Source organism: Schistocerca gregaria, chromosome 1 (genome assembly GCF_023897955.1).
Source record: "Schistocerca gregaria isolate iqSchGreg1 chromosome 1, iqSchGreg1.2, whole genome shotgun sequence".
NCBI classification, from domain to species: Eukaryota; Metazoa; Arthropoda; class Insecta; order Orthoptera; family Acrididae; genus Schistocerca; species Schistocerca gregaria.
The window spans coordinates 1,033,533,369-1,033,560,909 of NC_064920.1; the positions used below are offsets into that span (position 1 = coordinate 1,033,533,369).

At 37.7% G+C, this 27,541-nt stretch overlaps 1 protein-coding gene across 9 annotated transcripts in view; it reads right to left on the reverse strand.

Annotated features, from left to right (window-relative positions):
• The window catches only part of LOC126279309 (calcium release-activated calcium channel protein 1-like), a 492,320-nt gene that overhangs the window by 95,429 nt on the left and 369,350 nt on the right, over nt 1-27,541 (reverse strand). For 3 of the 9 annotated variants that reach the window (XM_049979666.1, XM_049979674.1, XM_049979669.1), the window contains 2 exons: nt 20,897-21,025; nt 12,206-15,245 (listed from right to left, as the gene is read on the reverse strand). The exons of the other annotated variants lie outside the window; for them this stretch is intronic. In XM_049979666.1, coding sequence (XP_049835623.1) covers nt 14,721-15,245; nt 20,897-21,025 — 654 coding nt within the window. In that variant the 3' untranslated portion in view covers nt 12,206-14,720. Of the gene's footprint in view, nt 1-12,205; nt 15,246-20,896; nt 21,026-27,541 lie in introns of those variants that run through there. 9 annotated transcript variants of the gene reach the window in all.

Below are 27,541 nucleotides of genomic sequence, written 5' to 3' on the forward strand. Positions count from 1 at the left end.
TTCAGGAAACACACGTTTGTCTGGCCTCTCAACAGGTACCCTTCCGTTTTGGTTGCACCTACGGTACGACTATCTGTCTTGCTCAGGCACGCAAGCCTCCCCGCCAACGGCAAAGTCCATGGTTCATGGGAGGGGTGGGGGGGGGGGGGGGGGAGGGGAGGGGGAGCGATGGATTTCAACAGAACAAAAATTTTAGCTCCAGTTTCCAGTGGAAATACGTCTAGCAATAATCTTATAAATCATGACAACAGCTTTCAACTGGATAAAAATTGGAATCCAGTCACAGCAGCCAGCAGTGCCGGGGTCATTCAATACTCAATGATTCGGTCATCTCTCACTTCCCATCACTGAGGGCTGCACACACAACTCAGCTGTCCTGCATATGTCATCACCTGATACATGCACTGAAAGATGCTAGCATGTTCCACATGAGAGAGATTCAGCATAAATACTATGAATGCACCTGGGCTCTTGAGTAATTATCTACTCACATGAAGGTGTCCAGACGTCCTGAGGTGAAATATCGTGGCAGAATGTTGACGGGATGCAGCTGCACACCCAGAAATTATTAGAAGTGCCAATGATGACCACCCATTACCTAGTATGCAGACGGCCAAGCATGACACAGCCCACCCTGTTATCATTGGGCTCAATCTCAGAGATTTCAACACTGATGACATCACTGTCAGATTGGTTGATTTTCTGACAGCCAATGTTGCATATATCTGACACCTCAACCACACATATATCGACCCAGTGACATCAACTAGGCCTCCATATCATCCCATCTTTCAACAGATATCATCCTCACTGTCACATGTCTGGAGATCCCACCATGATCGACACCTACACGCTCACCCCATTCCCCAGACGCCCCACCCTGCCAGAGACCTGGTTTGAGTATGCCAAGCACCTTTCGCACCACCTGCTCTCCTACAAGCTATACAGCACCAGCACCTTGCATGACATAACTTTGTGAAACAGTCTGGCTGTGACCTGCAATGCAGCCACCCAAGGCAGCTGGTCAAGTCTGTGCACACCAATCCAGCCAAACGATGACACAGTTCACATTTTCCCTTCAGCATTCTGCACTACAGGAGGGAGAGGTTCACTATGGGTAGGTTGACTGTTACAGGCATTGCTGGCAAGTGTAGAGAGGTACAGCTGTGGTTAAGTCAAATACTTCAAGTGTGTTCTGAGCCAAGATACTGTGGAGACATGTTATTGTGTGACACTTCGTGAATAAAGTATATGTGCAATTAACTGCTTCAACTTGATTATTGGGACATTCCCTGTCGTCCAGCTGGGAATTTTTCTATTCGCACATAAAACTGTATTGCGAATATGTACTGAGTTACAAAACTGAATATATTTAAATTTAGCAGTTAATGAAACCCTAATCAATGTATTAATTCTTCCTTTCCAGCACCATAGGTATGAGATAGGAATGTAGACAACATTTTAGTCAATATCTGGCATTTTTTTTGCCATCAAACAAAATGCAGGACAGACCTTCATTCAATCCATGGGCTGCACATATGGTACACATAAGTTTCTATGCCTCTAACATCATAAACTATTGGGTCTTCATATCAGAGAATTAAGCCAGCTATCAAAGAGCAAAGTCCTATCCCAAGGTTTAAAGGACTTCCTTAAGCAGTTGTGCCACAATCAAGCAGCTGACTTCACTGACAATAGCTTGTCATCCCCCACTTTCATCTTCTTCCCCTACAAATAAAGCATAGCCTTGTACCTGAACAGCTGGGTCACTGTCTGGGGAGGGCCAATATTGTACTTAAGTGGCTATTTTGCAGGTCACCTTGGCTGCTGTAGCCATTAGCTTGTTCTCCTATTTCCACCTGCCATGGTAACCAGTATAATGTTGCTTCCTTCCATAAATGTTGCAAGCAGAGAAGGGTGCCCTGGATGGATGCGCAGGTTTCTTTGCTGGATGGTCCAAGGTTCACTGAAAGTGCCGTAGCAGATGAAGAATTTCATTGCTCAGATACATCTCATCTACTCCAGTGCTCTACTGATTTCTGTATTCATTTTCACAGATGGTGAACCAATATCGTAATCTGATGCTGAGTTGAGACTTGGGGCAAACCACAGAGCAGCCTAAGCTGCCCTCGTGCTTGGAGACAACAGTGCAAATTGGTATTCAGTTCCAGTTCTAGGACAGTGCTGGTATATCACTGAGTGTTAACTAACACAAGTGTGTGGTTTAGCATAAACTCCTTGAACTCTGGGAAATTGGAAAGAACTCTAGCAGTCTTGGGAATTCACTACGGCAGAAGGCTCTCACTTTGGTTAAGAACTGTAATTTATTCTGCTCTCACAGAACAGTATCTTGCTTTGCACAATCATTAATGACATTACAAGGAATTAATAAATGGTTTTGTTGAAAATGCTAATTCATGAAAGCCTTTCCAATGTGTTGGTGATAAGCAAATGGAGTGCTGATAGTAATGGGGCAACTGATTGATTTTAACAGCTGACTGACCAGGCTACTTTTGTGTGTGTGTGTTCATTCAGTACTTCTTCTTCTTTTTTTTCCATTTGAGTGAAATAACTGAATGAAACTAATTTCTGTGGCCACGTCAGCTGTATGGATGTTTTTCATGCACTCTCCCTGTTTTGTTTTACTTTATGTGAAACAACTGATTGACCATAGTCCATGTCATTTATATCAGCTATATGAATGTTTTCACTCAGCCTATGATTGTTGTGGTTTCACTTACATACTAATTTAGCCTTTATGGTAGAACACAGACCATGGCTGGAGTTTTCAGCATTTTTTTTTTAAGAAAAAAAGTATCTTGTTTCAAAAAGAGAGAAATACATCACCTTAATTTAATAGGTACACTGTACCACTATTAGTCATTTCCTTTCCTATTCCACTTGCATATAGAGTGAGGGGAAAATGACTGTCTATATGCATCTGTATGAGCCCTAATTTCTCAAATATTATCTTCATGGTCTTCATACAAAAAGAATTTGGTGACAGTAGGATCGTTCTGCAGTCAGCTTCAAATGTAGGTTCTCTAAATTTTATCAACAGTATCCCTCAAAAAGACCACTGCTTTTCCTCCAGGGACTCCCATTTGAGTTCCCGAAGCATCTACAGAACTCTTCTCAAGATCATCACAATGTGTGTCCATTCTCAAGAGGCATATGAATGTCAGCATCCCACATCCACTCCTACAAGGTGGAATTTCAATGTATAAACCATAAACAGGATCATCAAAATTTTCTACCTTTAAAAAACTGCCTTACTGAAATCAAGTCAACATCAAATGCAAATCAAATCACTGCAGAAGCAACAAGAATTTGAAAATACCTGAATGACTACCTTTTCAAGTTTTGGTTAGGCCTTTTTATCAGATTATGCCTCGTGTTGAAATAATTTACAGTGTAACCAACTGCAGTCTCACTGAAGCATAACCCATGACTGATAAAGAAAAGCTTGAAATTGAACTAATAGTATTCTATTTCAGGTCTGATATTCATAAATATTGCAAATTAATTGATCTGCTGGAATGTATCTTGGAAAATAATCTGGATGATGATCTTCATGAAATAACAAAACTGAAAAAAATTCTCTTGACAGTATGCATGACTACATCAGAAGAAAAATGCTGCTTTCAACACTGAAAACTTTTTTGAGGAGCACTATAAATATAGAAAGAGTAAGTGCACTTACAGTGCTTTTAGTGGAGAAAAATTTCCTTGGTGGTTATCCAGAGATCAAGAAGAAAATTGTTAATAAAATAAGAAAAATGGATTTCATTTTTAGATGAATAGATCAGGCTTGAATTTAACAGTTTAGGTTAAAGTAAGTAAAAAAAAGTTTGATTTGGTTTTTTTTTTTTAGAATTCTGTCAAGTTTATGAATAAATTGTTTCCTTTTACACAGTTTTAAACAAAGACTAAAATTTTTTTTGGAGCAGTGTTCCACTAATTTTAATTATGAGCTACCACTCTTCTCAAGACAGTGGCTGAATTTTCAAATTATGACACTGTGATACTGTCAATTAACATGTAGTCCACATGATTTTCTGTCCTCCGTTGTGGTCAGACTTGCTGATATAGCCTGGAAACACATGTTCCCTTGTTGTGTTGGGTGTGATTACAACCTATTAAAATCATTAGAAAGCTTTTTTGTAGAATTCACGGCCACCATAGAAGTCCACAGATTTAATTGTGGTGGTGAAAGGGGGGGGGGGGGGGGTGAAAGCTGATTAAAGTTAAGAACCCTTAATGATGTAATTGGTCTGACCTGCTAGTTAATTATATATGATGGACTCATTATATGTCGTTCTTGCACTTGATGTTTATGAGAAAAAGTGTATGTAACAATGTTTATATAATTAGGAGTACAGTAAATGGTCTTTCCAAGATTTTTATTGAAGCAATTCTACAATTATAAATAATAGTTAATACTGTAAATAACTATAAGTTTTGTCTGTGTAGCCTACTTCTCAATAAAATTAGCTTCAAAATTCATTGAAGTAAAAAAATTATATTCAGTAACCACAATTTGGACATGTTAATGTGTAGTGGCAAAGTAAATTTAAAAATGTGTGTAATGACCTAATTGACTTCGGGGCATATCTGGGTTATCAAATTAACATGTTAAAATTAGGCATTGTTGGGGAATCACATGGCTTTGTTATGGTGTTTTATTAGATTATACAAAAGGCTAGTTTCTTGAAAGCTTTTGTTCAAATACATATTTGGAAGCAAATTGTGATGTTTGGGTATGAGCTGAGGTTGGAAGCTAGTGGAATTAATGCCAGGAGGGCATTCAGAAAGAAAGTACATAGTGTAAAAGAGGCAGTTCTGGGGGATACAAATAACATGGGTATTAAAACAGCTGGTGAAGACATTGATATAGCGGAGTGTAACATACATGTCAACTGGAAGGTCAATTTTGAAGTTATGCACAGTATGATAGTAGGCACCCATGCAAGTTGACAGCTGATCCGTTGTCATAACCACATAGGAAACTGTCATATATATGACATGACTGAGTTCACATGAGTTCCAAGTGCTTATCACTGGACAGTGGGAGGAGGTAATTTTGGCCTGTATTGACTTGTCTGCAGTAGCTTTTGTTAATTGCAATTTTATTTCACTGATATGTAATTTATAGCAATAAGTACCACTACTGAAATATTATTATTGAAGAAGTAAATACATAAGGTGATTTCATAGAAGGATACAATACAGGTACAGTATAAACTGCCTGCACTGTGTGAGTGAAGCAAGGGGATGTTCCCACTATATCTTTTCTCTTCTTGTGGTGGTCTATATGCAAGTCATCTTTCCTTCTATTGAAAGTGCAATGTTATAGTGTACCCAATGGGACAGGTCAGCACCCGAGTCATGCACTTGTGAATGAAGTACACGGCAGATGACTAGTAGAAGGGGTAGCTTATCTTAGTTCTTATGCATATCATTACTCTAATTAGTGTGACTGTTACCTGAATTTGTCTTTATTTTGCTACTACCATTCATGAACTACTCTCCCACTCTCCTGCTTACCTGTACTTCAGTAACCCCTTATTAACTTCAGTCTCTTCCCACTGAATTTTTTCTTCCACTATTGCAGCTACTTTCAACTGTTCTGTTCCACAGTGATTGGAGCTTTAGAAATTCACTATTTCATAACGTTCATTCCTACTCCAGTGAAGCAATGTTATATGTTGAAGAAATCAGAATATGCTAACATCGTCTGATTAGTGTGGGTTTCACATATGTGATAAGTTATTATTATTAGTTTTCGTTATTACAGTGGTCTAATGTTTCTTTAGACAACTCATATAGTAGAAGCCAACCTCGGGGAAGATCAGTTTGGATTCTGTAGAAATACAGGAACACGTGAGGCAATACTGACCTTATGACTTATCTTAGAAGAAAGATTAAGGAAAGGCAAACCTACGTTTCTAGCATTTGTAGACTTAGAGAAAGCTTTTGACAATGTTGACGGGAATACTCTCTTTCAAATTCTAAAAGTGGCAGGGGTAAAATACAGGGAGCGAAAGGCTATTTAGTATTTGTACAGAAACCAGATTACAGTTATAAGAGTCGAGGGACATGAAAGGGAAGCAGTGGTTGGGAAGGGAGTGAGACAGGGTTGTAGCCTCTCCCCGATGTTATTCAATCTGTATATTGAGTAAGCAGTAAAGGAAACAAAAGAAAAATTCGGAGTAGGTATTAAAATCCATGGAGAAGAAATAAATACTTTGAGGTTCGCCGATGACATTGTAATTCTGTCAGAGACAGCAAAGGATCTGGAAGGGCAGTTGAACGGAATGGACAGTGTCTTGAAAGGAGGCTATAAGAAGCAAAACAAGGATAATGGAATGTAGTCGAATTAAATTGGGTGATGCTGTGGGAATTAGATTAGGAAATGAGACACTTAAAGCAGTAAAGGATTTTAGCTATTTGGGGAGCAAAATAACTGATTATGGTCGAAGTAGAGAGGACATAAAATGTAGACTGGCACTGGCAAGTAAAGCGTTTCTGAAGAAGAGAAATTTGTTAACATCGAGTATAGACTTAAGTGTCAGGAAGTCTTTTCTGAAAGTATTTGTATGGAGTGTAGGCATGTATGGAAGTGAAACATGGACGATAAATAGTTTGGACAAGAAGAAAATAGAAGCTTTCGAAATGTGGTGCTACAGAAGGATGCTGAGGATTAGATGGGTAGATCACATAACTAATGAGGAAGTACTGAATAGGATTGGGGAGAAGAGAAGTTTGTGGCACAACTTGACCAGAAGAAGGGATCGGTTGGTAGGACATGTTCTGAGGCATCAAGGGATCACCAATTTAGTATTGGAGGGCAGCATGGAGGCTGATGAATGCACTAAGCAGATTCAGAAGGATCTAGGTTGCAGTAGGTACTGGGAGATGAAGAAGCTTAAACAGGATAGAGTAGCATGGAGAGCTGCAGCAAACCAGTCTCAGGACTGAAGACCACAAAAACAACAACAACATATCCTGTTATGTTAGTTGCATGTCCGAACTTGCATAGCTTTCCTGTAATTATGGATGGAAGTATGTAATTATCTTATTTTATTTTGAGAGTTATATAAATGGAACTAATAGCAAATCTCATGCTCCATCACATCACAGCAACTTAGGAGAAATATGCACCATTAGAGTCATGTAGTAATGTAATAAACATGTAAAATAGTTTCAATATGGAGGTGCTAATGTGGGACTTTTTCACCAATGCAGAAGATGAAAATCACATGGTTGAATATAGGTAATATGTAACTAAACCTTATATTTCTATTTTTCTAGCTTTATGTCATTAATCCTACCTCATGTACAATTTTTCTCATTAATCACAAATGAAATTTCATTTGAATAACAAGCCCGAGGCTGTGATAAATGAAGTCTCTTAAACCACAGAAACAGCATCTTAAAAATAATTTCTGCACACTTTTGACAGCTCATAATTATTAATCAATTATCAGTGCTTACCTCATTATAACTAAAAACTATCATATAAAAAATAAAGCCCTTACCAATCTTATCCTCCAGCTATACATTGCCTCCACCAAGCATTACCTTCAACAGCTCCAGTCTGTAATTACAATTCTCTACCTCTCAGCCCCACATTATGTAAGCTCACTTTGAATCACTCTTAGTGAAACTACCCTTAGAAATGGGAAAGAAACTGCCTCACAGTGTATGAGGAAGCTATCAACCAAACTGGTGAAATGCTTCAAAAGTGGTGACACTTCCTCCAACCACCATCCACAACACCAATCTCTCAAACTCATAAGTAGTCTTCTTGTTCACCTGCAGCCTCAACTTGAAACATTGGTTAACCATCCAGTACCAGTCCACAAATAGAACAAGCATTAAATGCTTCAGGGAACATTTCCTTCACAGTTCCAGAAGGATCCTCCTCCTATTCCAAAAACCATTATCTAGAGGCATTCTACAAATTTCCCATTCCCAGCACTGCCTTCCAACCATTGCCGGAAATGTCTCCAAAATCTTACACCTTACTCCAGCACACATTCAAGTCATCCATGGCCTAGAGGCAAACGGTTCTATAATTATCTGTGTAGACAAAGGTTTCACTCCAGTGATAACTGAAAATGGGGAGTATGCGACACAGTGGTTACGTAAACTCTCAAAATCTAACATGTCTGTCCCATCACTCAAAAGGTAAATTTCAAAATTCTTTCTTCTCCTACAGATGTATGAATGCTTGATTAACTCCTGCATATGTCATTTATCAAGAATATTCTATGAAAATATCATAAAAGCAGCTATTGCTTAAGTTACATTTTGCATTCACCGTTCAAAATCTTAGTGGATCTAAGCAGTCTGCTTAATATTCCATGTTGTTGTTGTTGTGGTCTTCAGTCCTGAGACTGGTTTGATGCAGCTCTACATGCTACTCTATCCTGTGCAAGCTTCTTCATCTCCCAGTACCTACAGCAACCTACATCCTTCTGAATCTGCTTAGTGTATTCATCTCTTGGTCTCCCTCTACAATTTTTACGCTCCACACTGCCCTCCAATACTAAATTGGTGATCCCTTGATGCCTCAGAACATGTCCTATCCACCGATTCCTTCTTCTGGTCAAGTTGTGCCACAAACTTCTCTTCTCCCCAATCCGATTCAATACTTCCTCATTAGTTATGTGATCTACCCATCTAATCTTCAGCATTCTTCTGTAGCACCGCATTTCGAAAGCTTCTATTCTTTTCTTGTCCAAACTATTTATCGTCCATGTTTCACTTCCATACATGCCTACACTCCATACAAATCCTTTCAGAAAAGACTTCCTGACACTTAAATCTATAATCGATGTTAACAAATTTTTCTTCTTCAGAAAGGCTTTCCTTGCCACTGCCAGTCTACATTATATGTCCTCTCTACTTCGACCATAATCAGTTATTTTGCTCCCCAAATAGCAAAACTACTTTACAACTTTAAGTGTCTCATTTCCTAATCTAATTCCCTCAGCATCACCCGACTTAATTCGACTACATTCCATTATCCTCGTTTCGCTTTTGTTGATGTTCATCTTATATCCTCATTTCAAGACACTATCCATTCCATTCAACTGCTCTTCCAAGTCCTTTGCTGTCTCTGACAGAATTACAATGTCATCGGCGAACCTAAAAGTTTTTATTTCTTCTCCATGGATTTTAATACCTACTCCGAATTTTTCTTTTGTTTCAACATTGGGGAGAGGCTACAACCCCGTCTTACTCCCTTCCCAACCACTGCTTCCCTTTCATGCCCCTTGACTCTTTATAACTACCATCTGGTTTCTGTACAAATTGTAAATAGCCTTTTGCTCCCTGGATTTTACCCCTGCCACCTTCAGAATTTGAAAGAGAGTATTCCAGTCAACATTGTCAAAAGCTTTCTCTAAGTCTACAAAAGCTAGAAACATAGGTTTGGCTTTCCTTAATCTTTCTTCTAAGATAAGTCATAAGGTCAGTATTGCCTCACGTGTTCCAGTATTTCTATGGAATCCAAACTGATCCTCCCTGAGGTCGGCTTCTAGTAGTTTTTCCATTCGTTGGTAAAGAATTCGTGTTAGTATTTTGCAGCTGTGGCTTATTAAACTGATTGTTCGGTAAATTTCACATCTGTAAACACCTGCTTTCTTTGGGATTGGAATTATTATATTCTTCTTGAAGTCTGAGGGTATTTCGCCTGTCACATACATATTGCTCACCAGATGGTAGAGTTTTGTCAGGACTGGCTCTTTTCTCCAAAGGTCTCTTTAATTTTTCTGTAGGCTGCATCTATCTTACCACTTGTGAGATAAGCCTCTACATCCTTACATTTGTCCTCTAGCCATCCCTGCTTAGCCATTTTACACTTCCTGTCGATCTCATTTTTGAGACGTTTTTATTCCTTTTTGCCTGCTTCATTTACTGCATTTTTATATTTTCTCCTTTCATCAATTAAATTCAATATTTCTTCTGTTACCCAAGGATTTCTACTAGCCCTCGTCTTTTTATCTACTTGATCCTCTGCTGCCTTCACTACTTCATCCCTCGAAGCTACCCATTCTTCTTCTACTGTATTTTTCCCCCATTCCTCTCAATTGTTCCCTTATGCTCTCACTGAAACTCTGTACAACCTCTGGTTCTTTCAGCTTATCCAGATCCCATGTCCTTAAATTCCCACCTTTTTGCAGTTTCTTCAGTTTTAACCTACAGGTCATAACCAATAGATTGTGGTCAGAGTCCACATCTGCCCCTGGAAATGTCCTATAATTTAAAACCTGATTCCTAAATCTTTGTCTTACCATTATATAATCTATCTGATACCTTTTAGTATCTCCAGAGTTCTTCCATGTATACAACCTTCTTTCATGCTTCTTAAAATAAGTGTTAGCTATGATTAAGTTGTGCTCTGTGCAAAATTCTACCAGGCGGCTTCCTCTTTCATTTCTTACCCCCAATCCATATCCACCTACTATGTTTCCTTCTCTCCCTTTTCCTACACTCGAATTCCAGTCACCCATGACTATTAAATTTTCATCTCCCTTCACTATCTGAATAATTTCTTTTATTTCATCATACATTTCTTTAATTTCTTCGTCATCTGCAGAGCTAGTTGGCATATAAACTTGTACTACTGTAGTAGGTGTGGGCTTCGTATCTATCTTGGCCACAATAATGCGTTCACTATGCTGTCTGTAGTAGCGTACCCGCATTCCTATTTTCCTGTTCATTATTAAACTTACTCCTGCATTACCCATATATGATTTTGTATTAATAACCCTGTATTCACCTGACCAAAAGTCTTGTTCCTCCTGCCACCGAACTTCACTAATTTCCACTATATCTAAGTTTAAGCTCTCCATTTCCCTTCTTAAATTTTCTAACCTACCTGCCCGATTAAGGGATCTGACATTCCACGCTCCGATCCGTAGAACGCCAGTTTTCTTTCTCCTGATAACGACATCCTCTTGAGTAGTCCCTGCCCAGAAATCCGAATGGGGGACTATTTTACCTCCGGAATATTTTACCCAAGAGGACGCAATCATCATTTTATCATACAGTAAAGCTGCATGCCCTCAGGAAAAATTATGGCTGTAGTTTCCCCTTGCTTTCAGCCGTTTGCAATACCAGCACAGCAAGGTCATTTTGGTTACTGTTACAAGGCCAGGTCAGTCAATCATCCAGACTGTTGCCCCTGCAACTACCGAAAAGGCTGCTGCCCCTCTTCAGGAACCACACGTTTGTCTGGCCTCTCAACAGATACCCCTCCATTGTGGTTGTATCTACGGTACAGCTATCTGTATCACTGAGGCCCGCAAGCCTCCCCACCAACGGCAAGGTCCCTGGTTCATGGGCGGGAATATTCCATGGCCAGAATAAAATTAAATGAACACTACAGAAACTGTTGGCCATAAAAACAAGCATGGAGGCAGGTTTCAAGTATATAATTAAATTTCCCAGAGTAAGTATATTTCCATTTGGTTCACAACAGACTACACTGCATGTCAAAAATCCACTTGTATTAATTGAACAACGTCTCTCTGCGTAAATCTTGTAACATACAAAATGCAAGATAAAATCATGCCAAGAAGCTGGTGAGAACAAATAACTCCTATAAAATATACTTTAAAGATTTATTGCGTTTACACTTCATTTAACTGCAATATCAGTCCCAAATCATTTTAGAAAGAAAGTTTCCTTCTGATAGGGTACCCAAAGATTGTCCGTGGGCGATGAAGGAAAAAAAAGAACTAACTTTTGAGACGGTAGTGTTGTTGTAAAGAAAAGCAGTCAGAAGGATAATAGTTTTAATTACAAAGTGTTGGTCAGCAATGATTTTTTTTTTTTTTTTTAATGAGTAAAATGACTCAGACATATATGAGTAGCAGTCCATCTGTAAATCATAAAGTCTGCAAGACATGACATACAACAAAAAATTTCATTTTATAGTGAAAGTGTTTGAAACCCACAATAAAATTAACTTCAGTAAAAAGATGTGTGGAAACCTTTTCTCCCTAATTGGATAATTTGTCACACTTTATGTGAATAATGTTTAAAATGAAACAGAATAAAACATTAAGAGATATGATTATGTTTGCAACAACTAAGTACAATTTCTACAAGTCAAGTTGCATTTCCTTAGAAGTAAATTGTAACTTCTTGTCTTTAGGTAACTGTGGTTCTTTCACTTTTTTTAAATGAATTACACATACAAACATTTTATTTATTTTTCAAAACAATTATGAATGCCAAAATTTGACAAAAATTTCTGTACAGTGCACAATTATCATAACAAAAGGAACTTATCATTTTTCAAGTAGAAACATACAGCACATTAATTACAGGAATTATATACACGACATCAAGATTTTATATACAAATACAGTACACTTGACCACAAAATGCCACAAACCACAAAATTTGTACTTAAATATGTCATGACATTTGAAAGACTGCATCTGCAGTGACACAAAATCACTTTTAAATAATTATAATTTAGAAAAAAATGACAGTTTTACTGTGTACATTCACACACAAAATACTAGAAGAATTTTTTGTATTACATAATAATTTGAATGCAATCTCTAAACATAGAAGATAAATGGAGTTTAACTACTTCAGAAAAAAATCCAGGTATCTTTAAAATTGGGTATTTAGTTGCAGTTAAATACAACTGCGCACAATAAAAAAGAACATGTGGCACAACATAATACATTTTGAGAATTTAGTACAAATAATTAACATTAAGGTACTGTATACCTCTCAACAACTGAATCCACAGTTTACAATCCAGACACAGATGTCGCTGTCTCGTACAATGATAACAATTCAGTCAAAGGATTGCATAGAAAATACTGGAATGACAAAATGTTAATTTAGTAACTTTGTTATGAGGACTGGTAAGCTAACTTTATTATTTTATTGTATTTTAAGGACACTGTAAACATTAAAAGGTGGTATAGAACTAATTCTTGATGCATGCCATGATTTCAGGTACTTTGGTGTCCTAGGAGATTTGCATAATTATTTTTGGGCAGAATTGTTTGCTGTTCTCCTCACACTTAAGGAGAGAAACTCAAAGATTATTAAATTTCTTTATGTAATATTCTAGAGTAACTGAAAAAGCACATTTTTCATCATGCAACAATTGTCCATTCTATGAGAAATGTACAGCATACAAAGTACCAAATAATTTCAATTTTTCACATTTTCTGACAGAACTGAGGTGTGCCATGAAGACACATATACATTCCAAAATAGTCTTTCATGAAAACTGTGTTATAGGTTAAAAATGGTTATCTTCACGGCTGTTCCCTTATGTACAAACGTCAACAAGTACACACAAATTGTAAGTCAAAACAGGAATGTCAGTGCATTTAATTGCATTGTGGAAGATACCTTCTCAAAATACACTTTCATCAAAATTATATTGATGAAAACAGATTTCATTTCTTATTTTTAATTTAATCACAGCATGAGCATTTCCTGACATATCACTAACACAAATTTACCATTCGTTCAACAAAAGTCTCTACAAAGTCTTCATGAAAAACAGATTTTTTACTGATTTAACAAGGTCTTCTACCACTGGCTTTCAAAAAAACTATAGATTTCAATACTAAGTCATAAATCTAATGGGCAGTAATATGTGGAAACTAAGGCAATAAATCTGACATTTTCATAAACACTTTCTTCTGGAATAGAGGAAAGGAAGAAAGAGAGAGCTGTGGAAAACTGGAAAGAACAAGTTATTAATCACAAAGAGGTGGAGAAAGTAGGCATTCAAAATGAGGAAAAATATATAGTAATGTATGGGATTATGTATATTTCGTTGCCTTCTGCAAACTTTTCATACTTTGTCTTTCTTCCTTTTCTTTGGTACAATAATCTAGAACTCAAAATCTTTCCTATTAACTGCTACATGCTACTGCTGCCTTCTTACCACATTTTACAGACGTAATTCCGGAAGTCACATGTGCCAATAAAAAGTTTTAGCTTTAATTCTTAATCGCTACTTTTCTGCTTTCTGTATATGGAACTTTCAGATACAGCACTTGAGCACACACACACAATAATATCTCTTCTTCTAGTTAAACAGTAACAAAAAATTGAAAAATTGAATGGCAAACATTGTGTATAATATTTAACTCACATGTAATATGAGAAAGAATAAATTCAAAATACAACCCCATATGAAACAGGCAAAATGGACTACGCTCTTTCCATCCAAATGCAATAATTCTGAACAATTTCACCACAATGCACTCAAAACAAAAAGTAAACAATACACATTTCAAAACTATTAGAATTGTCTTGAAATTCATCACATTAAAGCTTTTAAAGCCTCCCCCCCCCCCATCTCTCTCTCTCTCTCTCTCTCTCTCTCTCTCTCTCTCTCTCTCTCTCACACACACACACACACACACACACACACACACACACACAGGTCATGATTGTAAATACTTCACGACTAACAGTAATCAATGCAGAATATGAACTATGAGGAAGACAAGAATGTGCGGCTACACTTCAGATTCAGTGTATCATAGAAATAATATTTACCTTGGCATTCCATTCGAGATACAACACACAAATAAGTAGCACAGCTCTTAAATACTCAATAAGTTCGATCACACATCATGTAACATTTTCCAGTTTAATGGAAATGATGCAAACAGCAGAAAGGTTATGGTCTCATACTAACAATCAATAATGCATTACACAATCTGTGCATTATTGAACAACCCAATGCCATTGACTCTTCCCTCTGTATCACCTAGTTCAATCTGTTCTTTCAAAAGTTCTAGTTCTCTAATGCCAGACACTGTAACTTCATATTTGTGTGTGACAAGAGATCTATAGAAATGAACAGCAAATGCTAAGAAAATAACAAGAACTGGTATAAGAACAATACAAGCAGACCACGCGGCAAGTTTTGAAAAGTCATAAAATTTTACCCAGCACAATATTGCTATTTCACACAGAAACAAAAGGAGTCCCAGTAGTGTAGAAAATGCCCATGCAGTTTCTATATACCAGTGCAGACGTTCATGTGGCGATTCATGAACCAAGCTGATGGAATGTAGGTTACAAACAGCATCAATGTTGGGAAGGATGCATGTGCTGATCATTAATGCCAACATGTGAACTGCAACTAGCAACGTAGTGCAGATAGCAAATGCTATCAGCATTTCCTGAGGTACTTTAGATCGTTCATTGAGCTGCACTTCCACCATTGCTACCTGAAGCACAAACAAGTATTCTGAAATTATATTTAACTTTCACCTGGTGAACAGTAATATTCATTACACAAAACAAACATTATCTTGTTAATAATATAAAAAATATCAAATCATCCATGAAGAAGCAAGTACATGGAAGCATAAATTGTATACCATGTAAACACACATAAAAGTGCTACACAAGCAAAACTATAAACACAGAGAGAATAGTTTTAGTTTTTCTAGATATAGTGGGCTGGTATAAACAACTACAAAAGAAACTGAGCATATCTCTCTCTCTCTCTCTCTCTCTCTCTCTCTCTCTCTCTCTCTCTCTATCTGTGTGTGTGTGTGTGTGTGTGTGTGTGTGTGTGTGTGTGTGTGTGTGTGTGTGTATTTTCCCATCCAGCCATCACTTGTGCTTCCCAGTAAAGCAATTAATACTGGGATTCCCTTCTGCAGATCAACCAAAATTTTTTCTCATACGATATAATGAGAATGTGTAGGAGCTGGCAAATTAAGCTTCATAATAGAGGTGCACAGCACAGAAAAAGCTTAGTTCTAATTTATTTGCATTACATTTCCTCAACAGATATTATGACTCTTAAGGCACAGACATCAATGTCTGCAATGTCAAACTTTGGTGCATGTAGTATGATGTAGTGGTTAGCATCACTGGTTGGTGTACTGTGTGTCACCTGTTATTATTTCATATTTATTGTTTCTGGAAGGTTCTTGAAACATCTTAAGTTTGTGATGTTTGTATATCTGGAATAGTTAATGGTTGTATAAATACTAGAATTCTGAAATATTCAATGTCTGTTTAGTAACTGCATTCTATCTGAAAGAAATCAGTCCTGTTCTGGCTGTACATCAGTGTCAGTAATAACTGTGCTTTCAGTACTAAGTGTTGAACTTCACTGACAATCCTGCATTCATATTTGAACACTAGTCTAAACCAGACGTGACACTATTTGGTGGAGATGCTGGGTAATTCAGGACATCTACATTACTGTAGCTTCAATTAGGTAACATAAAACCTCTTGCCTACAAGGACAAGAACCGGAACACAAGCAATACACCATCCCTATGCACAAGACAGATTGATTACAAAACAGCAGTAAGTCAGCTTGCTTTCTGGAGACTGGTCAGGACCCGACAAATTAACTGACATAATTCAGCCGAGTCACCAAATACAAGAGGTGGGATGAGATTATGTGTTTGGCCAATGTGTACTTCTACTTGGACAGCAGTGGTTCGAGGACAATGAACAGAATCTCAGTAGCTGGGACAAATTCAAGGAAGAACTGAAGAAATTTTTTGAGGGCAATCAGCAGCACATCTGTTCATCTAAAGAACAATGGAAGAACAGGGACCAATGTCACAGTGGAAAGACACAGTAGTACATACAGAATGTTTTGGCCCTACGTCACATCGTTAATCACAATATGACAGAAGCCAATGAAATCTCACAAGCTCTTCTGGTAAAGGCTATCACAACAACAGAGGAATTCATCAAATGGTGCCAGTGAACAGAGGAAATGCAACAGGAAAAGAGCGAATGAAAGAGGTATAAGTGAATGCCAAATGTTGTCCCTATGGCAGTTGTGGAAAACCACCATGACCTTGCTTGTCTCACACACCATACAGTATGAGAAAAGATACAGTAGTGTATGACAGCCAGAAATGTTACACTGAGTACATAAGACAATAAGACATAGTGGCACTGAATGTCGATTTGATATGTTAGAGAGGAGCAACCAACCAATGCAGGTACAATCAACTCTGCCAAGTAAACATACGTTTGCAGGGCGGAGGACAACATATCAGTCTTGTTTTCACTGTGGATACATTGTGCACTACTGCAGAGAAAATGACAAGTATTTGATGACTATTATGTAGCAAATGTCAACCATCGCAACAGTCCTACTCACGCCGGTCGACTGCAGACAATTATAGTCTACCTGGAAGAGGCCAATCCACAACATGTTGTAGCCATTCCCTGTCACTGGCAGAAGTATCAACCACTTACTTAGTTACTGAATTCAGGAAAACTAAGCAAGGCAACAATCTATGAAGATGAAGCCGCAACATGGATGACAGTTACCAAGATGGCAGGAAATCTCACTGATACCATCAACAGCTGACTAGTCCAGGTGGTAGTCAACTCCAACAATGTCAAATGCTAATCATCATCAGCAAAAGAAGATGATGTAGTGCAATATGAAAGTGATTGTGCTGAAGGTCACAAATGGGAAATACATCCAGCTGACAGGTACATGTCTTGCGAGAATAACTGTCAATGAAATAACACAGCTCTTAGAATTTGTCATTTTAACAGAGTATAGTCATGGTGTTATTCTTGGGTGGGCCTTCTTGTAGGTATCACAAGTGATCATATGAGAGGGTTCAAAAGAAAAGGTACGAAACAACACTGAAAGTATAACTGAAGTCGTCGTTCAAAAGAAATCACCGAAGGACTGAGCACAATTATCTCGGCTGTTTCACAAGCCAAAGGATTCCCCATTCCCAGAATCCCTGTGGCTGTGAAAGGAGCCAGTCCTCCACTGTACCCTTCAGTTCATGATCCAAGCTGAAGCACTTCCCACTGAAATGTTTTTTCAGTGGACCAAAAACGCAGAAGTTGCAGGGCAACATGTTCAGGCTGAAGGGTTGATGCTCAAGCTGGTCCCACTTGAACTTCGCCACAACAGTTGATGTGACCTGGAAGATACTTGGACATAAATTATTGTGGAGTAGAATAAACTCCCTCCATTAGCAGCCTGGACCGCTTACTCTTGATGAACTTGCATAGGCTATGGAGTGTCTCACAGTACCCATCACTGTTAACAAATTTTCATTGCCCAAGGAAATCAATGAGTATCAGGCCTTGCACGTAAAAAAAAAAAGACAGACAGTGAGCGTCACCTTTCCCTCTCCGGGCACGGCTTTGAATTTTTTAGGAGGAGGTGATGATGCCGGACACTACATTCATATCACTACATTATGCCAAAGTATCATATGCAAATTTCAACAGGTTTGGCTGTTCTAACATGTAATATACTTTCATATGAACACTCCTTCTAGATTATTGAAGATCAGAGCTTCAAACTGACAAAAATACTACAAGAAATATACATAATAAAGACTGTGCTGGGTGGTTGTTTGCCAATAAAGATGTTATACTGCCACCAACAACAAGAAGAGTTCCAGTTGTCAACTAAAATGCACAGTTAAAACTGAAGATTTCATTGACTGAAAAAAGCTACTTATGCTAACAAAAGAATCTCACATGCTAGTGACAGTCATAAATAAGGTACATGGCCAAAGAGAACTTTGCATCACTAATTCTCAAGTGCAGCCACAATTAATCCTTAAACACGTGTGCACCGAGCAACCAGTATAGTGCAGGAAGGTCAGCTTATTGTCACTGAAGACAATACACAAGAGGAAAGAACTACCAAATTGCTAACACATGTATAAGTATTCAAAGAACTGGGACTGACAACCGAAATACAGGGACTTACATGCATTGAGAATAGAAAATAGTGCATTGAGAATGGCTTAGCAACTAGCCAAAATCTGGATTTGCGTAATAAAATCTAAAGAAAAAGGACGACTGATTGCTGCACTCTATAATTTATATACATTTAAAAAATCTGAAAGATTCATGTTTTTATAAATAACTGCACACACTGTACAAATCAGTTCTGTTCTGGCTGTATGTTGGTGTTAGTAATAAATGTGCTTTCAGTACTTGGTTTTGAACTTCAATGCTGACCCTGCCTTCGTATTTGGACTTGATTCTGATTCAGATGTAACAATATGCATTGAGTTATAAGCACAGAAGATCATGATCAGCATCAATGTACTGCAATCCTGGTGCAAAAGTCAGTGTAAATATTCATATTTTGCTAAATATAATGTAATGTAATCCGCAAACAATCTGTCGAATAGGACAGATCACACACTGACAGTGGATACAAATGATAGTCAACACAGAACAATAGTAAAGGTGCGCAGCTTGTTAATTTGAGTGCAACATTCATTACTTCATAGATGAACATACTCTACACCACACTTTTAATCAGCAACTAGCAGTATTAATCTTTAATACTGTTTGTTTTCCTACAATACAACAGTCAAATACCATATAAAAATGTAATGGTGCAGGTAAGTCACTGAATTATCTGAACTTTCAATCCTATGTATTTTGTTTTAATCAATTTTATTTCAATGAATTCAAGGACAGAGAATCAGTTGTAATAAAGATATAGACCATTGCTGAATCAGTATGTGATTCCAGAAAACCAATGATAAGAGTAACTTTGGAGAAAAAGAGGCTTACCAAATCTGTGTCCACATGTAATTTTTTCTGTTCATTCTCTGACATCGAGTATCTATTAGATGAAGGGCAGAATAAATTCTAAATTTAGTGCCCTATTAATACTGTACAAATTTTCAACTGTTCTATTTTCCTTGCCATTTTCTTCACCACATCATGGATGTACAGTTCACACTGAGCGTAGAATACTACTGATTAAAAAAGGTTCAGAGATGTTGAAATATTTCATGACTTTTGTAGCCTCTACATCATCAGCCAAAGGTCACAGTCGACAGTGAAGTACTTTACACTCACTCATTAGTTTAAACAACTATTTGTACAACCTCTGTGAATGTAGTAAGAGAAAAATTACTATATGTGTGTGCTTTGTACACAACCACAACCCTATCCCTTTCTTATGTTCCTTGCACAAGAAATGTGATGGAGGGAGTTTCCAGCCTGTCTGTAATACTGACTCTCTAATCTTACCAAAAAGCACTTTGAAGAAAGAATGTATGTCACTCCCAATCCCCCTCCCCTCCCCACCATTCTTCCACAGCAAAACACATCTCTATGATATTATTTTCCATAATGAATTTTCTGATCTGAAATCTGAAACTCTTCTGCTCATCTCTGCATTACTTTGATATCCTGCTGTAATTCTACAATCTTTTCTGTCGTCTTCTTTGCAGCTGCAATAAACTTTCTAATAATTCTTCCAGCAAAGACAGGTTTCCCTCTTGTGTGTGTGTGTGTGTGTGTGTGTGTGTGTGTGTGTGTGTGTGTGTGTGTGTGTGAGAGAGAGAGAGAGAGAGAGAGAGAGAGAGAGAGAGAGAGAGAGAGAATACAAATAAATGCATATTATGTAAAAAGAAAAATCTGTTCACATAATTCACAGCTGATGTGCTGACCACCAGCAGAGTTACAAGTGTAGCTTCAAAGTAACAAATGTGCTTGACCACACTTCTTGCAGTTTGCTTTTAAAATCGTTCAGCTGCATACCAGCCCCATAAAACCATTGTGCCACACACGTGATTTAGATATGACTGAGTAGCATAAATACGTGGCACAACAGAAACATTTAACAACTATATGCAGGTAGCAAATGGAGCTCACACTTCTAAGAATACTAAGATTCTGATGGTGATAATCCAATTGCTTGTTGGCTGCTCCAATATCTAACATTCTCCTTATTGTCTACAAAACCTACGGGTAAAAATGTGAAATTCATGTTAAGCTAGTATTGTGCTGAACCAATACTCTAACGGTCATAAGCGTTTGACAGATAAACTTATCAAGACTAAAACATCTGCAACAATTCTAGAAATATATGATCCACTACACTAACCATTGCAAACCCTGATAACAGGGCTGATGTTTTGCTTGATGCTTTCAGCTTTGCTCTACTTAGCTGTAGTTTCCTCCATGATAAATAACCTGGAGTATGCAGGCCATCACCTGCATGGGACATCTTCTCCTGCAATTTTTACACACCAATACATGTCAACTGTAACTACATGAAATTACACTAGCATTTATACAAAATATCACCAACAGCTCCTGTGCTGATAACATTTCAAACATACAGTAGACGGGAGAATAATAACCTTTGTGAAGTGATACTTTCAAAGAAGTAAAATGAATAAAAACACAATAAAAGCAACAAATGTACTTGCAGTTGAACAAATAAAGTTTAACACTATATCTTCAGATATGCACTAACACTTTCATCAAAAGTGATTATTGTAATTCTAGATTGTTTACAAAGCACAGTAATATGTTCCTGTCAAGTTTATTGCTCAACATTTTCATTATCAGTACTTCAAGAACACTAGTCTGAGCAAAACCCTCCCTAAACTGCAATACAATCTCCACAATGCTACAGTGGCATGCACGTAAGAAGGTAGCAGTATCATGCATAGAGGGACTCTACGACAGTGCCAGTGTATTATCTGTCTTTGTCCCACATCACACTCTCCAGTTGTTGCTTATGCTGGTAACTGGCAATGCTGGAAAGGGCAACACACTGGGCTCACTGTTTCTGCTTATTATTCTTGTTAGATAAATTTATATGTTCAGATAACCATTGCAGTTCCTTCTTAAGTTGTCGTGTTTGCTTTATGCCACCTTTAATGGACACCACTGAGAATCTTCACTATGCCCAAGTTACAACGAAAATCAACTCTAAATTTTCTATGTGCACCCCCAAAGGCAATGCTACAGTCGGAATATGGTAGAATAACTCTTGGCTGGAGCATCATGTGTTACACTGTCCCTTTCCATTGTGCATCACCCACTGTCTTACATGCACACCACTATAGTATTTGTGAAAATAGGTCACACGAGAAAAAATGTAATACTAGTCAGATATGGTTACCAGGTTACCACTAAACGATCCATATGCATTAATGGAAACTTAAGATACAAATACATCTGTCAAACTGTGGAAAAGGTATGCTGCATGAGCATGTTTCAGTGTAAGTTATCAATATCTCTGAACACATGTTACTGTGTGCTACCATATTTATATCAGAGCTTCAGAAATCAGACTTGCCCCCCGACACATTTTACACAAATTACAGCCAGCTTCTGAACTGTGAATGCAAAACTAATAAATCAAAAGTTTAAAATGTTATTCAAAGGTATGAAAATATCTACGCTGCACATATATTTTAGGAAGATTCTGGTGCAAGGTCAGAGATGTGTTTTTTAATCCCTCCCACCTCTCTCCCAATCAAAGAAGGTAGCATTTTTCTCCACTTTGACTGTATGTTTATCGAGATCTCTTCTCAGTTGCACATTGGTTTCAACTCTTAAGGCCATTGCTGAGTGTTCAGCCAGACTGAGGTGCCATACATACGCAGCAAACTCACATCATGGTTCACATACCAAGCTGTCTGTGATGGTAAGAGAGAGGTTCTGTGCCTGTAAGGCAGAAAAATGCTTCATCCTACCTGAAGTGCACTCACTGGCTGACTGTCAAATTATCATAAACTGTACAACTTGTAAATAACCGTAAATGATAGTGCATCAATTTACTGCCACTTTCGTGTGCTGCAGTTACCAACCATTTCCATTAGTTGTCAACAGTGTCACAATAAAACAGGTTCTTATATGTGTGCTGTAGGCCACATACATAAGGAAAAGACTTACAGAGCTTCTTTTAAACTGCACAGAACTCAGTACCTTGTTACTACAGCTATTAGGAAGATTCTATACCTTGTGCTTTCACAAAAAATCTGTTGCTGTCTTCTTCGTCCTACAACATTTGCTGCACACGCAAAGACACTAACAAGCACATGCCTCTGAACTGGATAACATTGTTCTTTCATAATATGGTTGTTATAGCGTACACAGAATCTTCTGTAATCATTCCTTTGCAGACAGTATATTAGCCTAAAGCACAAGCACTTTAAAATATGCTTTATGATAATACAGGGAAGGTAAAGGATCTATTTAGATGAATTTTTCTTTAATCCAGTTTTTTTTTTTTTTTTTAAAACCATCAATCTGCTGACTCGTTTGATGCGGTCCTCCATGAATTCCTATCCTGTGTCAAACTCTTCATCCATCCCAGAGCACCGTTTGCAAACTACATCCTCAATTATTTTGTGGATTTATTACAATTTGTCTTCCTCTATAGTTTTTACCCTCTACAGCTCCCTCTGGCACCATGAGTATTACTCCCTGATGTTTTAACACATGTCCTATCATCCTGCTTCTTCTTCTTCTTGTCAGTGGTTTCCATATCTTCATTTCCTTGCTAATTCTGTGGAGAACCTCCCCATTCCTTACCCTATTACACATCTCAAATGCTTCTATTTTCCTCTGTTCCAGTTTTCCCACAGTCGATGTTCTGCTACCACACAATGCTGTACTCCAAAGGCACAGTCTCGGAAATTTCTTCCTCATATTAAGGAATATGTTTCATATTAGTAGACTTTCCTTGTCAAGGAATGCCCTTTTTGCTAGTGCTAGCCAGCTTTTGATATCCTCTTTGCTCCATTCATCATGGATCATGGGTTATTTTACTACCTAGGCAGCAGAATTTCTTAGATTCATCTACTTCGTGACCAGCAATCCTGATATAAAGTTTCTCACTGTTCTCATTTCTGCTACTTTTCATTACTTTCCTCTTTCTTCGATATACTCTCGGTTCATATTATGTACTCATTAGACTGTTCACTGCATTCAGTGACACCTGTAATTCTTCTTCACTTTCACTCAAGATAGCAATGTCATTAGCGAACCTTATCTTTGATATCCTTTCACCCTGGATTTTAATTCCACTCTTGAACCTTTCTTTTAATTTTGACATTGCTTCTTCAATGTACAGACGAACAGTAGGGATGAAAGATTACACCCCTGTCTTACACCCTTTTTAAACAGAGCACTTCGTACTTGGTCTTCCACTCTTATTATTTTCTTTGGTTTTTGTACATGTTGTATGTTACCCATCTCTCCCTACAGCTTACCCATATTTATCAGAATTTCGAACATCTTGCATCATTTTACATTGTTGAATGCTTTTCAAGGTCCATAAATCCTATGAATTCACCTTGATTTTTCTTTAGTCGTGCTTCCATTATCAACTGCAATGTCAGAACTGCCTATCTGGTGCCTTCACCATTCCTAAAGCCAAACTAATCATCAGTTTATAATGATAGTCAAAAGTGTTTTAGATGAAGCACAGGTAAATGCTTTACCACATATTTGTTTTTGTTATTTCATAACAGATGAATACGATGCGGTTCGATGGTTTAGCAAGGAGTGTTTGGACCAAGTTACGACAAATTCAAATTTAGAATTTAACCCTCAATAAATACTTCATTTTTTTCTAGTTCTTTGTTATTTTCATCTTTGTAAACACTTAGTGTAGGTGACATTCTTGTTTGGATTCCATGTTAAAATGTAAATTTTTGTAAGGATAAACACATTTATAGGTTGGGAAAAGGAAAAGTTGTATCCTTTCCAATAGGACCATGTCTAATAGGGATGTTTCACAAATCTTTGAGGAGAGGGCCATTTTCTTTTCAATAAAAGAACAACAGCAGTAATGATATTGGTTGTCATTGGGTGTCTCAATGGCTGGTGGGTGTTCTCAACACCAATCACTCCCTGACAAAAATTCCTTTTTTCAGATCATTGCCACAAAAGTTTATCTGTGACAACATACATCTTAATACTTTTCTGGACATGTACACTTCACTGCTACACACCCATGACCTATAAGTTTACTAGACACACAACTGACAGAATACGTACGCCCTCTGTCAATCAATACAAACTAACTGAGAATTTGGAATGATGCAGAATGGCAAGAAAAACCAAAGAAAAATTGGGCTAATTCCCTTCCATTCTCTCAGTTCTTATACTAAAACAGTCCATCCCCTTTGACTTTATTTCTTGTTAGCTCTCTTCAGTTCCCACTAAAATCTGAATACCACCAGAACTGTATCTAAGAAAGGTGGTTACATGGTATCAACATCTGCTAAATTTGTTCAATTTCTTTCACTCAGTAACATTATAGGGGCATAGGCATAGGCAATTTTTTTCTGCAGTCAAAAACTCTAATTTTTTTAATATGTTCAATTTCTGGTTGATTTTCTGTACTACAGTACAATTTCAATGTTACACCTTTTCAAGTATGTAGACACATTTATTGACTGCAGTTAATAATTACATCTAGGTACTTGGAAAGCCGAAACTGTGCAACACCAAACTCAAAATTGATAGCTGCAGGCAGTATGGAATCATTCAAAATTTCTTAGCTACTGTGGACACAGATTTAAAGACACTCATGAAATTTCTTGAGTTTAAGTGAATTCATCCCTGCCACCATCCTTCAACACAAATTAATGTGGTCCCCTCACTCATTTAGCTTAAGGCAAGTATTCAAAAACAGCTATTGACATTTGTTACTTTGAAGTTCTCGCACCTTGTGTACCATCTAATCCAGAGTTTAGAGTGATCTTTCCTATTTTCAAAAAATTTTATAACCTACTCTGTTTTCCTATTTTCAGTATCTCCTTTCTCTCTGTGAAGGAAATATTTTCTTGTCCTTTTCTCAGAAATGCCTGTAGTCTGTAATCCTATTGTTGTGGTTTCAGCAACTAGAAAGAGGATGCTCCTCTCCTATCTGAAATATTGTTGTTAATTATTTTTGTGTTCCATTTGGATTGAGAACACTATTATACGGTGATTCAGGAAGAATGTCACATAATTTGTGTGGCGATTCTACATGTGAAAATAAATCGAAAAGGTTCTATGAACATGTATCTGATTTTCTGCTGTGAACCTGGAGCAGGCTGAAGACTTCACATGTGTATGAAAGCAAACAAAACACAAGTGTGAATATTCCTTGCCGAAATGCTGTGTATATGCTGTGGTGGACAGATAATGGTGGGACAGATGACTGATCTATCCTATAAGAGGTATGGGGGTTCTCTAACAAATGGAAGCACTGTGACATGGCACTGACGCAATAGCTGCAAGCATACCCAGTGTGCAACTGCGGGATGTATCAGTGAGCAGTCATGAGGTCATGTGCATGCCATGCACGAGTGTTGTTTAGCTGAGAAAGTCTACTGTGTTTGTAAAAATCAACATACCACATAAATTCACCCATAAAGAATATGCAGACATGCTGTTTGTACATAGATACTGTAACGGCTGTGCCAGGGTACTTCCAAGGATTTTTCAAAGATTACGCGAATCCGGAACATTACCCAATACACACATAACATCAGAATGTGAGGCCGCCCATTGCAAGGGCTTCTACCCACTCCATGTGTAGCCAATGCAACATCTGCATCCAGGTGGCTCAGTAAGCGGACAACGATTTTGTGAATTGTTAGCTTTACATAGAGCCAGATGCAATATATTTTATTTGCAGATGACACTCTATTTACATGCAATGGTGTCCACACCCACAATTTGCATACACGGGCAATGGAGAAGCCACATGACACTATGGAAGCAATATTCTAAGTTAGTTTCTCGGTGAATGTCTGATATGGTATGACTGATGATCCAGTGATAGGACCTGCATTCCTGCCAAATCGCATGACAGTCGCAGCATAAGCACATATCCCAATAGAAGACCTTCCTGCACTTTTGGAAGACCTGACATTAAAGCAGTGATGACAAATGTACTTGAAACATGCTGAATCACTGATTCACTGTACCAACAAGTATTCCAGTATCTTAATAACACATTTCCTCAATGGTGGACTGGCTGTGGCAGATCCATTAACTGTCCTGCTAGACCATCCAATCTAACCCCACTAGACTTCCGTTTATGGGACTGGTGAAAGGAGGATGAGTACGCTAAGAAGGTGAATAAACATGAAGAACTTGTCAAACACATCACCGATGCTACTGCCCTCATTAAAGCATGCCCAGATGATGTTTGATGTGCAACACAACACACCCTCCAACGCATTGACAAATAGATTGAGACTGGTGGGGGACTTTTTGAACACCTCTTGTAGGGTAGATCAGTCATCTGCACCACCATAGCACCTACACAGTATTTTGTTAAGTCTTCATGATCATTCACGGATTTGTGTGGTTTTTAACCTGCTCCCGTTCCATAAAGACTGAAAATCAGAAACATGTTCATATGACTTTTTGTTTATTTTCACGTTACAATCCCTCCACAAATTATGTGGCTATTCCTTCTGAATCACCCTATTTAATTTGTAACATTTCCCTATGCGAACACATTCTATGGGTAACAGTGTCATGAGTAAATATTCTGATTATAAATAGAAGATCCATTCACGCCTGCATTTTCACACTGCTTCGTTAGGTATAATATGTATAATATTTATAAAATGTCATTTCAGTTTCAGTTTAACAGCATCTTCATGTTACTGACATTTTATTTTTTTTACAGCTTTTACTATTATACCTGTTCTAGAAGCACAGTTAACTTTAGATGTAATATCACATTATCCATATAACAGTACTTGATTCTAATACATCATTA